Source organism: Cherax quadricarinatus, chromosome 19 (assembly GCF_038502225.1).
Source record: "Cherax quadricarinatus isolate ZL_2023a chromosome 19, ASM3850222v1, whole genome shotgun sequence".
NCBI classification, from domain to species: Eukaryota; Metazoa; Arthropoda; class Malacostraca; order Decapoda; family Parastacidae; genus Cherax; species Cherax quadricarinatus.
In genome coordinates, this window is record NC_091310.1 from 43,662,067 (window position 1) to 43,675,625 (window position 13,559).

A 13,559-nucleotide genomic window follows, 5' to 3' on the forward strand; every position below is an offset into this window, starting at 1 on the left:
AGGACCCAAAAAGTAATGCTGAGGTCAAAAATATGGATAGATGGCATATTTGAAGGTATAGAAAATTGTGTGTACTAGTACGTTGGAAAGAATTAAGAATTAAGAATTGTGTGTACAGTGGACCCCCGCATAACGATTTTAATCCGTGCAAGAGGGGTAATTGTTATGCGAAATAATCGGTATGCGAATGAATTTTCCCCATAAGAAATAATGGAAATCAAATTAATCCGTGCAAGACACCCAAAAGTATGAAAAAAAAAATTTTACCACATGAAATATACATTTTCCCACACACAAAGAGAAGGATACATGCACAATAGTAGAGTAGTACATGCACAGTATATATTGTGCATGTACTAGTCTACTAAATGAAGAATAAATGACACTTACCTTTATTGAAGATGCAGCAATGACTGATGAGACACTGTGTCCTGGGAGTGCCTTTTCCTCCTGAGTACTGTAGGTCCTGTTTGGCATTTTCTTCCAGAACAGGCCTTATCACACTGTGTATGCCACTACGATTCTTAAATCTCTCAAACCAACCTTTGCTGGCTTTAAATTCACCAATATGAGCACTAGTTCCAGGCATTTTTCCCTGTTCACCTGGGTGTTAGTCGACTTGTGTGGGTTGCATCCTGGGAGACAAGATTAAGGACCCCAATGGAAATAAGTTAGACAGTCTTCGATGACACTGACTTTTTTGGGTTATCCTGGGTGGCAAATCCTCTGGGGTTAATTGTTTCTTGGTATTCTCAATAAGCCACACCAACAACGGTGCTACAGCAGCAGCAGCAGCAGCTGACGGTGGTACAGCAGCAACAGACGATGCTACAGCAGCAGCAGACGATGCTACAGCAGCAGCAGACGATGCTACAGCAGCAGCAGCAGCTGACGGTGGTACAGCAGCAACAGACAATGCTACAGCAGCAGCAGACGATGCTACAGCAGCAACAGACGATGTTACAGCAGCAGCAGATGATGCTACAGCAGCAGCAGCAGCTGACGGTGGTACAGCAGCAACAGACGATGCTACAGCAGCAACAGACGATGTTACAGCAGCAGCAGACGATGCTACAGCAGCAGCAGCAGCTGACGGTGGTACAGCAGCAACAGACGATGCTACAGCAGCAACAGACGATGTTACAGCAGCAGCAGACGATGCTACAGCAGCAGCAGCAGCTGACAGTGCAGCAGCAGCAGCAGCTGACAGTGCAGCAGCAGCAGCAGCTGACAGTGCAGCAGCAGCAGTACCACCAATAGTAGCGATGGTTGATTGGGGTTTATTATACAACCTGGCCAGCTCGGAGACACGCACTCCACTTTCATACTTATCAATGATCTTTTTCTTCATCTCTATTGTAATTCTCACCCTTATTGCTGTAGGGTTGGCACTAGAAGCTTTCTTGGGGCCCATGGTCACTTATTTTCCAGAAAAAGCACCGAAAACACTGTAATAATACGAAATATTCCGATTGTATGCTTGGATGTTACCGCGGAGGCTGGCTGGTAAACAATGCCACCGGCGGAACATGTGAGCGTGGCTGAGGCCGCACATTGGACGCGTCTCGGACGAAAATCGGTGAGCGGGTTTTTAAGCGGTATGCGAGGCAAAATTTTTGCGATTAAAGCAAGCGGTATGCGGATTAATCGCTATGTGATGCCATCGTTATGCGGGGGTCCACTGTACTAGTACGTTGAAAGAATTAAGAGTACGATGGAGAATAGGATAGCAGATGAACAAGGAGGCTTTAGGAAAGGTAGGGGGTGTGTGGACCAGATGTTTACAGTGAAACATAAAAGTGAACAGTATTTAGATAAGGTTAAAGAGGTCTTTGTGGCATTTATGGATTTGGAAAAGGCGTATGACAGGGTGGATAGGGGGGCAATGTGGCAGATGTTGCAGGTGTATGGTGTAGGAGGTAGGTTACTGAAAGCAGTGAAGAGTTTTTACGAGGATAGTGAGGCTCAAGTTAGAGTATGTAGGAAAGAGGGAAATTATTTCCCAGTAAAAGTAGGCCTTAGACAAGGATGTGTGATGTCACCATGGTTGTTTAATATATTTATAGATGGGGTTGTAAGAGAAGTAAATGAGAGGGTCTTGGCAAGAGGCATGGAGTTAAAAGATAAAGAACCACACATAAAGTGGGAGTTGTCACAGTTGCTCTTTGCTGATGACACTGTGCTCTTGGGAGATTCTGAAGAGAAGTTGCAGAGATTGGTGGATGAATTTGGTAGGGTGTGCAAAAGAAGAAAATTAAAAGTGAATACAGGAAAGAGTAAGGTTATGAGGATAACAAAAAGATTAGGTGATGAAAGATTGGATATCAGATTGGAGGGAGAGAGTATGGAGGAGGTGAATGTATTCAGATACTTGGGAGTGGACGTGTCAGCGGATGGGTCTATGAAAGATGAGGTGAATCATAGAATTGATGAGGGGAAAAGGGTGAGTGGTGCACTTAGGAGTCTGTGGAGACAAAGAACTTTGTCCTTGGAGGCAAAGAGGGGAATGTATGAGAGTATAGTTTTACCACACCCATATGGGTGTGAAGCATGGGTGATGAATGTTGCAGCGAGGAGAAGGCTGGAGCCAGTGGAGATGTCATGTCTGAGGGCAATGTGTGGTGTGAATATAATGCAGAGAATTCGTAGTTTGGAAGTTAGGAGGAGGTGTGGGATTACCAAAACTGTTGTCCAGAGGGCTGAGGAAGGGTTGTTGAGGTGGTTCGGACATGTAGAGAGAATGGAGCGAAACAGAGTGACTTCAAGAGTGTATCAGTCTGTAGTGGAAGGATGGCGGGGTAGGGGTCGGCCTAGGAAAGGTTGGAGGGAGGGGGTAAAGGAGGTTTTGTGTGCGAGGGGCTTGGACTTCCAGCAGGCATGCGTGAGCGTGTTTGATAGGAGTGAATGGAGACAAATGGTTTTTAATACTTGACGTGCTGTTGGAGTGTGAGCAAAGTAACATTTATGAAGGGGTTCAGGGAAACCGGCAGGCCGGACTTGAGTCCTGGAGATGGGAAGTACAGTGCCTGCACTCTGAAGGAGGGGTGTTAATGTTGCAGTTTAAAAACTGTAGTGTAAAGCACCCTTCTGGCAAGACAGTGATGGAGTGAATGATGGTGAAAGTTTTTCTTTTTCGGGCCACCCTGCCTTGGTGGGAATCGGCCAGTGTGATAATAATAAAAAAAAATAATAGTACGTTGGACACAGTTGTCAGTTGCATACTAGAATGTTGGACACAGTTAAGAGGTTAAGAGACCACAAAAGATCTTTTATGGTGCCTTATGCATTTAATATCTTAAAAAATTTATACCATAGATGTCTACAATAAGTAAAATGGGGAGTGGAATTAATTATTACTTGGTAGTTAAAAAATATCAGCAACCATTAACAAAGAAGGACAGGTATGAACATTTACCAAACAGTTATGTGAGTCTACTTATTATCAAATTCAGCATTATTTTATTCATATTTACATTTACTACTTATATTTTATAAAGATTTTTTTTAAATAAGAATGAAAGAGATTCACAATGCTATCAGTTTTATTCAGAATAGCTGCAATTGTGTTAAAGGAAATTTTAGGTCCAACCTGCTACTGTATAAATGTAGATGTAGTACGATTTAGAAGAAATTAGTGGTACCGCATGTATTCTTACCTGAAATGGAATTCTAGCCTGGATATGAATGCTTTTCTCACACACACAAGGACAGTGGACAAGAGATCCACCAGATAATACTGGCACAGTATATTCAACCTGTTGAAACAAGATAGTTGTCTTTTAGATAAATGTTTAAACTAATAAGTACATGTACTTGAAAGTAATACAAGGGTGCAGCCTAAAAACCAAGATCATCTAATCCATTAACCCTTTGTTAGCAACACAAAGCCACACTTCTATGAAGCAGATCTTGAATACAGCAAACTGTATTTTGTGACTGACAAAATTTTGGGTCCAAAGTCCCAAAGCATGCCTCACCAGGTAGAGCACCATGGCAGTCCACAGCTCCACCTACTCTCTCTTCTTTTCTACACTGATGACTTTATTTTGTTTCTCCTCTTCCATCTCCTTCACTTTATTAAATAAATTATTATTCCACTTACCTTCCTTCATACATGTACTGTACTTTTCTTCCTCCTCTTACCCTCCTCCTTCCACCACCATATCTCATCTTAAGCTTTTTCCTCCTCACACATCCTACTCTTTATTCTACTTCTACTTATAATCTTCCTCTTCATTGTTATTTTTACCTTTTTCATCCTCCTCTTCATATTCATCTTCCTCCTCTTCCTTCTCAACTTATTCTTTTTATTTCTCATCCATTTGTTTATCCACTTCCCATCTCTTCTTCCATCTGCTTCACTAATTTTTTTTCCTCTTCCTCCACCTCCTCCTTTCTCACTTTCCTTCTCCATTTCTTTTTTCTTTTTCTCCTATTCTTCTTCCTTCTCCTCTTCATATTCATTCACTTCCTACTTTTCTGCATCCTCTGCTTCCTCTTTCCACCGTTTTTTCCTCTTCCAAAGAACACAATCATCTCTGGTATGTGATACTGACCTCCTATGGAGTGAATTACTTCTTGAATGCCATTACATAAATATAATCTGGTTGTCCTAGTATGTTCCACAGGTATTGATTATTATCCCTCTTGAAAACTTCCACTCTTCTGGCAATATTTTTAATATCTATTGGCTGTAAGTTGAAGAGTCTTGGACCCTGGATGTTGAAACAGTGTGCCTATGACTTCCCTGCTTTTCACTGGATTGATTTCAAACTTCCTCCCATCTTTCTCTCGCTTCAGGAGTTATAATGTGTACTTTCTGAAGTACTTAGCAAAACACTTGCTAAAGCACTTTTCAAAAACAACATTAGTAGTGTTAAAAAAGGACATTAGCTGCAAGTAACACAATATAACAGTAATTAGATAAGGCCTTTATGGCTTAGCACCTAGACATAACTCATATGTATTAAGAACAAGTGTGTAAAGTTGCTGAACACTATCATACACTTCAAAAAATGTAGAAAAAAGAAGTTTCATCAAATAATGTGCAAAATCTTATTAACATTAACATATTTTAACACATACAAAAGTTTAGCTACATGGGGAAGTGAAACAGAATTCTTCCTACGTACGCCATGCATGTCGTAAGAGGCAACTAAAATGTCAGGAGCAAGGGGCTAGTATACATTACTAAATTTACAAAGAGAAACTTTCATTTTTCTTTTTAGGTCACCTTGCCTTGGTGGGACATGGCCAGTTTGATGAAAAAAAAAAAGTTTAGCAATATTATTACTGAAATGCTTAATGCTGAACAAAACAATCCTTGGCAATCATCATCCCATCATTCTCATAGTTGTTAATTTTGTTTCGTTAAATTATAACTCTTGTTATCAAGAATTAAGAGAATCAGATACCAGGTACAATGACTTCTACTTTAGAGCTATAAAATATATTTGTTCAATCAACTTAAACATATCTATTCATACTAAGGTAGAGAACAAGCCATAATACAGTACTTGCCTTCAACGTGAGCACTCGTTCAGAGGCAGTAAGAGATTTTACATAAAATGTCACAGCTGATTCTTCCCCAACACCTAATTCTCCATTACTGAAACTGCTGACTTGAGAACCTATCTTGTCACTGAGAAGACCTGATGATGTACACACTTGTGCTGAACAAACATAAAAGCAGCAAATTTTAAAATAATGTATGTATTTATAGAAATAAACAGTAACCTTAAAGAAAACTTTTTCAAATTTTAGATGTGCTCTATGAGCCAATTATGATGAGCCTGAAAATACTTAGATATACAATATTATGCTGAGTTATGACTGCTTGCATGCTATAAAAAGGCATAATAGCAGAAAAAAAAGTCTTCTGGATGTTAAGATGAAGAAATAGGTGGGATCTTCTGGACAGTCTGAATGAAGATGCCTTTAACAGAAAAGAGGTTAAGCAAGGATAAAATAACAACTATTTGAAAGAAGAAAAATAACCTTGATCCATGTAGTCTTTTATCCAGTGTTGCCTCTTAACTATCTACCAGATTACACAGACTTACATATCTTCTTACCAATATTACCCAGATATTCCTTCAATGCATTATACATGCCATTCACATTCATTTGTTCAGTCCCTTGCTTAAAGATAACTGCAAACTTTTCTTTCCGACTTCCTCTCAACTTAGAAAGGCATACTCATCTATTTTGTAGTTTAAATTATACAACACAATCGTGCCTTCAGATATTCCTATAGTTCTCTTTGATTGAAAAAATCCTATTTGCACAAGCAAATAATTTCAGTAATTACTCGTACTGAATCCTGCACAAAATATGCAATTATGATATGAATTTTATTTTTATTACACAAACAGTTTGGTCTGAGATCACTGTCATTTACAATTATTATATCACTGGCACTATCTAGCCTAGTTCTGATATTGAGATAATACATCACAGTGATTAATCACACCACTCTTACTCTCCAAGTATTTTTCATTTTCATTTCTCTCATCACATTATTCAGAGACATTAGATAGGAAAGACTGCTTGATATTAGAGAGACTAGAACAAGGGAGCATAGTGGTAAGTCATGAGTACAGTAGAAAGAAATAACCCTTGCCATTACAGATGGGACAATGCCTTGCTATATGACAAATCAATATACATTTTACAGCTGTGTATCAAGTAACAAACAAGCAAATATTCTCAATAAGTCAGCAAAAATGAATTAATTATGAGTATAAACTTACTGGCAAGCTCCAGATTAATATGTGAAGATGGATCAAGTCCAAAGCTTAAAGAAATATCTGACGCTAAACTTTCTTCAATGTTTTTGAGGAAGACCTTGACGGGTAACCATTCCCACACTAGTGCTGTGTTGTCATGCTCAATCTGAAATACCATCATCATCATTATAGAAAAGATAGCAAATGAGCTCAATAAAACGAGGTCTAAAGGGAATACAAAATACAGTAAAGAAACAGGATACTGAATTTATTTTAACTGTAAATAAACAGTATTTTAAGGAAATTTAAAACAAAGTTCAGATGTGGACATCTGAACTTTGTTTTAAATTTCAGTATACAGTGGAACCTCGGCTTACGAATGCCCCACCATACAAATTTTTCAGGATACAAACTGCTGATCGGTCAATTTTTTGCTTCTGGAAATTTCAGGATGCGAACTTTCCCTTCCAGGGAGGTTCCTTAACCCTTTCAGGGTCCGTCCCATAGATCTACGGCTTTTCGGTGAGTGTCCAAACCGTAGATCTACGCCAAAATTCTAGCGCCGTCAAGTTTAGCGCAAAAGCGCTCATAGGCCTACATGTGAGAGAATGGGTCTGCGCCGTGGGTGTGCGCCGTAAACAAAAAATCTAGGCGCCTGCATAGCATTGTGGGAACGCCGGCTCATTCACCCTTGTTCACCATGCCTCGTCGCAAGTCAGCTCTCACTCCCCGGAAAATTGGGACTCTCCTCTTCCTGTCTGATAGTTCTGACACTGATGGAAGTGGAAATGAAGACGAATTCTACGGCTTTGATAAGTTAGTGACCGAAAATAATGACCAGGATATTGATAATAGTGCAGAAAACCCCGACGATCCTCGACCTTCTACCTCTGGTGTGGGCACTCGTGACTCACAGTCGGGTGTTCCTAAACGTAAGAGAAAACTAATATTTTCCCGTGGCCAGGCCTCTGACTTCAGTAATGACGATGATTCTGATGTGGATTGTGATTTTATTGTGCTCGACGATCATTCAAGTAGTGATAGTGAGGAAACATATTCACCAGTGAAGCGTCGGTATGTTCGCCGCCGCATGCGCTTGGGTAGTGTACCCTATGCTGTGCCCAGGGGACGGAGTACATCCCGGAGTACATCCCGTGGCCCTACACCCGTTTTAGGTAGTGATAGTGAGGATGATGTGGCTACACTTGGTATGGATGGGCCACAGGCATCAGTGGATGGTGTTAGTGGTGCAGTTGGAGGCAGTGGAGATGTCCTGTTTAAGGGTAATGTGTGGTGTAAATATTATGCAGAAAATTCGGAGTGTGGAAATTAGGAAAAGGTCTGGAGTTAATAAAAGCATTAGTCTGAGGGCAGAAGAGGGGTTGTTGAGGTGGTTTGGTCATTTAGAGAGAATGGATCAAAGTAGAATGACATGGAAAGCATATAAATATATAGGGGAAGGAAGGCGGGGTAGGGGTCGTCCTCGAAAGGGTTGGAGAGAGGGGATAAAGGAGGTTTTGTGGGCGAGGGGCTTGGACTTCCAGCAATCGTGCGTGAGCGTGTTAGATAGGAGTGAATGGAGACAAATGGTACTTGGGACCTGACGATCTGTTGGAGTGTGAGCAGGGTAATATTTAGTGAAGGGATTCAGGGAAACCGGTTATTTTCATATAGTCAGACTTGAGTCCTGGAAATGGGAAGTACAATGCCTGCACTTTAAAGGAGGGGTTTGGGATATTGGCAGTTTGGAGGGATATGTTGTGTATCTTTATACGTATATGCTTCTAAACTGCTGTATTCTAAGCACCTCTGCAAAAACAGTGATAATGTGTGAGTGTGGTGAAAGTGTTGAATGATGATGAAAGTATTTTCTTTTTGGGGATTTTCTTTCTTTTTTGGGTCACCCTGCCTCGGTGGGAGACGGCCGACTTGTTGAAAAAAAAAAAATAAAAAATGTACGTACTGCATATAATTTAGTTTGATACCACCACCACAATGGTCACCAGTGCACATGTCCTTATGGAGCTACCCTCCCGGTGCAAGGAATTCTCGTGATTTCCTTACATTTCGTGCAGTTAATTCGCCAGATTTCTTTCTTCTAACCATGGGCCATAAGGAAGCAAGCGCAAAGGACAGTGCCAAGAAAAAAAAAAGAGGATGATTTTCATGGAATTAAAGTAAGAAATGATTAATAAGCACAGACTAGGCACGAGGGTTGATGACTTGGCGAGTTGAGTACAAGCATAGCCCCTTTACTGTATGTACCTATGGGTTTAGCGCTTCCTCATAATTATAATAATAATAATAATCTACTATATGTGCAATACTAAAGCAGGAGTCTATAAAGGCTATAGCACCAGCAAAGGGCGGTACAGTAATTGTTGACATGGTTGACGGAGAAACAGCTCACAAGAGATACGTAGTGTAGTGAGATAAACATAAAAATGTACATAGCAGTCCTTAAGAAAAGTGTGAACTCCTGACAGGATATGCCACCCTGCATTTCTTCTCCAAGAAATGTAAATGTCGTATGTACACCAGATCTAATTCAGTTAGCCTCACAATCTCCATTTTATCTTATAACACCTCTGACGTTTTCATAGCTAGAACGTTCGACCACAATCCTCCTCCCTCTGCTGTCCACATAATGACATATTTTATTCATTCTACAGTGTATATCAGGTTTCTATCTTATTTATATTGCTTATTATGTCATATTAGATGAATTGTGACAAATAAATAAGCCCTAGAGTTGATATCAGGGTTATTTTGTCAAGCCTCCTGAGATCAGGAATTCTGCTGGAACGAATTAATTGCATTTCAACTAATTTAAATGAGGAAAATTGACTCAGCACATGAACAAATCAGGATACAAACAAATCCATGGAACAGATTAAATTCATAAGCCGAGGTTCCACTGTATAATATATTATGTGATAGGCATTGTCACACAATATATTATATACTGAATATTTCTGAAAGATAAACTGTATACAATTTACTATTAAATCACAAAAATTGCTTTATTTATCAATATTAGTTACCCATTACATCCAGTTGAGACAAAACCTTGGTAATGAGGCAAAATACCTATGAACAAATTCTAGCTACTAGAATGATTGGCCTATTGCTAAACACAAGGTCTGAGGTCATAAAATTCACCTGAACAGTGAGGCGGGGTTGACGAGGCAGAATTTCTGTTTCAGCAATAGGGAGGGAAATGTCGAATTTGTCTTTGTAGAGCAAGCTGTTGATGAAAACTGCATTAATTTTGCATCTTGTACATTGTCAACATGAGTAACTATTCTTGTTATTTCTCTTACTTTTAATCTTATTAAAGGACATAAACTCATGAAACTTCTCAAATATATATAGAGAGAGAACACTTAATGAAGAATAGAGTGCTCCCTTTAAGTAACAAACCCTACATTAATGTCTCTGTGAATACTGAGCTTTACTAACCCACATTATTAATATTTAATATAGTAAGTGCTTAACAAGGTATAGTATGTGGCAAATTAAGACAAAAAAAAAAATAAATTATTGTTTTAGGCTGCAGTGGTCATCATTAATTTAACCTCATCCAAAGTGCAGCATCTTGTGCCCATCTGCTACAAGCTCTCCACCCATACACTGTTCTATTTCATTAATTATATTTCTTAATCTTTGTTTCCCCTCACATATACTAGACTCCATTTTTTTTCAGTTGTATAAAGGTGATGTATAACTACCCAATAACAATTTCACACATATAATAACCAAACTAACAAGTAGGATTCCTCATTTGGTGATCATTCAAAACTACTTTAAGACTTTTAGGTAATTGCTATATCTGAAGAAGATACTGTATTCCATGACAATATCTCAAGACTAAAGAGTTCCCAGTAAAAATAAGCTGTCAAAAATTTAAACAAAACTTGGTATTAGGAAGATATGGAAAAATAAAGTAACTTTCTTCTCATGATGAAATTGTACAGTACTTGCACTAGATGCACTTTGCAAACACTAAAGATTGTAACAGTTGAATGCAATAACTGAAAGCAGGCTCAATGTTTTATGCACATACCCTCAATGGAAACTGAATCATCTCTTTCTAGTGCTCTGCAGTTAGTGAAATATAAAATCTTTACTGTGGTAAACAGAACATTTCACAATGAGAACTTGGTGTACCCTGAATTTATTCCACAATTTCAGATAGTCAACTGAAGTTTCTGCTTGTACGGGATTGCTGTAAAATATCTAATGATGTGCAGTGTTTAAAAAAAACTTAGCAGACTGTTTAAATTTGCACAAGAATTCTGCAGAAGCCAACCCTCTTTGTGAAAAGTGCAGTATGCCAAAACTGTGTAAGAGAAACTGTGTGCCAACAAATACACTGATATACGTGCGAGTATATTTCTCAAACAAAAAATAAACCATAAACAAATACACTATTATCTGAAAGCAGGCATGGTGTTGCAACAGGCTTGTTGCTCTTATACACGTTGTCCTACTTGTGTTAAGATGCTTATGCTACAAAATCAAGGTAAAGTAGGTGCATGCACAATTGTATTAAGTTCATGGAACTTTATGTAAAGCAAATTACATATCCTAATTTTAATGAATTCATGCACTGCTGTGCCAGTGCCCCTAGGTCTGTGATGAAGACCATTTGCCACTGCAATAATTTTTGTGGGTCATGAACAAACACTTATCTCCAGTCACTTGTAACAAGTCATATGAATAATGTTGCTTATGACTGCAAACTATACCTGAACTCTGGGAATGCTGGAGTGTTGGCAGCATGCATGGTTACACCTTCATTGCCTGGCCCTGACCACTGTAAACTTACAACTAGACTGCTGTTTGGTACATCCATCTGAGCACGTACCCCTGTCACCTACAATAAAACTGCCTTATTAGTAAAATATTATTTGCAAATTAACACTAACAATATATAATACAGTATACATTTTTTTTTATCAACACATCAGCCATCTCCCACCAAGGCAGGGTGACCTATAAAGAAAAACAAGTTTTTCTTTTTAAATGTTGTAATTTATATAGGAGACAGGGTTATTAGCCCTTTGCTCCTGGCATTTTAGTTGTCTCTTATGATATGCATGATTTATGGAGGAAGAATTCTTTTTCACTTCCCCATGGAGATAAAAGGAAATAAAGAAGAACAAGAACTATTAAGAAAAAAGAACTAAACCCAGGTAGGTGTAGGTAGGTAGGTAGGTAGGGGGGGGTGTATGTGTGTGTGTGTACTCACCTAGTTGTACTCACCTAGTTGAGGTTGCAGGGGTCGAGTCCAAGCTCCTGGCCCCGCCTCTTCACTGGTCGCTACTAGGTCACTCTCCCTGAACCATGAGCTTTATCGTACCTCTGCTTAAAGCTATGTATGGATCCTGCCTCCACTACATCGCTTCCCAAACTATTCCACTTACTGACTACTCTGTGGCTGAAGAAATACTTCCTAACATCCCTGTGATTCATCTGCATCTTCAACTTCCAACTGTGTCCCCTTGTTACTGTGTCCAATCTCTGGAACATCCTGTCTTTGTCCACCTTGTCAATTCCTCTCAGTATTTTGTATGTCGTTATCATGTCCCCCCATCTCTCCTGTCCTCCAGTGTCGTCAGGTTGATTTCCCTTAACCTCTCCTCGTAGGACATACCTCTTAACTCTGGGACTAGTCTTGTTGCAAACCTTTGCACTTTCTCTAGTTTCTTTACGTGCTTGGCTAGGTGTGGGTTCCAAACTGGTGCCGCATACTCCAATATGGGCCTAACGTACACGGTGTACAGGGTCCTGAATGACTCCTTATTAAGATGTCGGAATGCTGTTCTGAGGTTTGCTAGGCGCCCATATGCTGCAGCAGTTATTTGGTTGATGTGAGCTTCAGGAGATGTGCCTGGTGTTATACTCACCCCAAGATCTTTTTCCTTGAGTGAGGTTTGTAGTCTCTGGCCCCCTAGACTGTACTCCGTCTGCGGTCTTCTTTGCCCTTCCCCAATCTTCATGACTTTGCACTTGGTGGGATTGAACTCCAGGAGCTAATTGCTGGACCAGGTCTGCAGCCTGTCCAGATCCCTTTGTAGTTCTGCCTGGTCTTCGATCGAGTGAATTCTTCTCATCAACTTCACGTCATCTGCAAACAGGGACACCTCAGAGTCTATTCCTTTCGTCATGTCGTTCACAAATACCAGAAACAGCACTGGTCCTAGGACGGACCCCTGTGGGACCCCGCTGGTCACAGGTGCCCACTCTGACACCTCGCCACGTACCATGACTCGCTGCTGTCTTCCTGACAAGTATTCCCTGATCCATTGTAGTGCCTTCCCTGTTATCCCTGCTTGGTTCTCCAGTTTTTGCACCAATCTCTTGTGTGGAACTGTGTCAAATGCCTTCTTGCAGTCCAAGAATATGCAGAGTGAGTGAATGAGTGTGTGAGTGTGAGTGTGAGTGTGTGAGTGTGAGTGTGTGAGTGTGAGTGTGTGAGTGTGAGTGTGTGAGTGTGAGTGTGTGAGTGTGAGTGTGAGTGTGAGTGTGTGTGAGTGTGTGTGTGTGTGTGTGTGTGTGTGTGTGTGTGTGTGTGTGTGTGTGTGTGTGTGTGTGTGTGTGTGTGTGTGTGTGTGTGTGTGTGTGTGTGTGTGTGTGTCGTGCTGAATAGGCAGAACTTGTGATCTTGGCTTAAATAGCAATGCTCATCTTGCCATATAGGACAAGTGAAAATTTGTGTATGCAACAATTTCGCCAAAATCATTCTGAACCTAAAGAAAAAAAAATATTTCACTGTGTTTGTTTAGTATTAAATTATTGTAAACAAATCTAAATTATATTTAGTTG

The 13,559-nt window shown here is 39.9% G+C and overlaps 1 protein-coding gene across 3 annotated transcripts in view; it reads right to left on the reverse strand.

Annotated features, from left to right (window-relative positions):
* gry (trafficking protein particle complex subunit 11 gry) overlaps positions 1-13,559 on the reverse strand; it is a 113,869-nt gene that overhangs the window by 36,751 nt on the left and 63,559 nt on the right. For all 3 annotated transcript variants that reach the window (XM_070086762.1, XM_070086763.1, XM_070086761.1), the window contains exons 14-18: positions 11,480-11,607; positions 9,891-9,975; positions 6,753-6,894; positions 5,521-5,672; positions 3,657-3,755 (exon numbers count right to left, since the gene is read on the reverse strand). In XM_070086762.1, the coding sequence (XP_069942863.1) occupies positions 3,657-3,755; positions 5,521-5,672; positions 6,753-6,894; positions 9,891-9,975; positions 11,480-11,607 (606 nt within the window). The remainder of the gene's footprint in view (positions 1-3,656; positions 3,756-5,520; positions 5,673-6,752; positions 6,895-9,890; positions 9,976-11,479; positions 11,608-13,559) is intronic.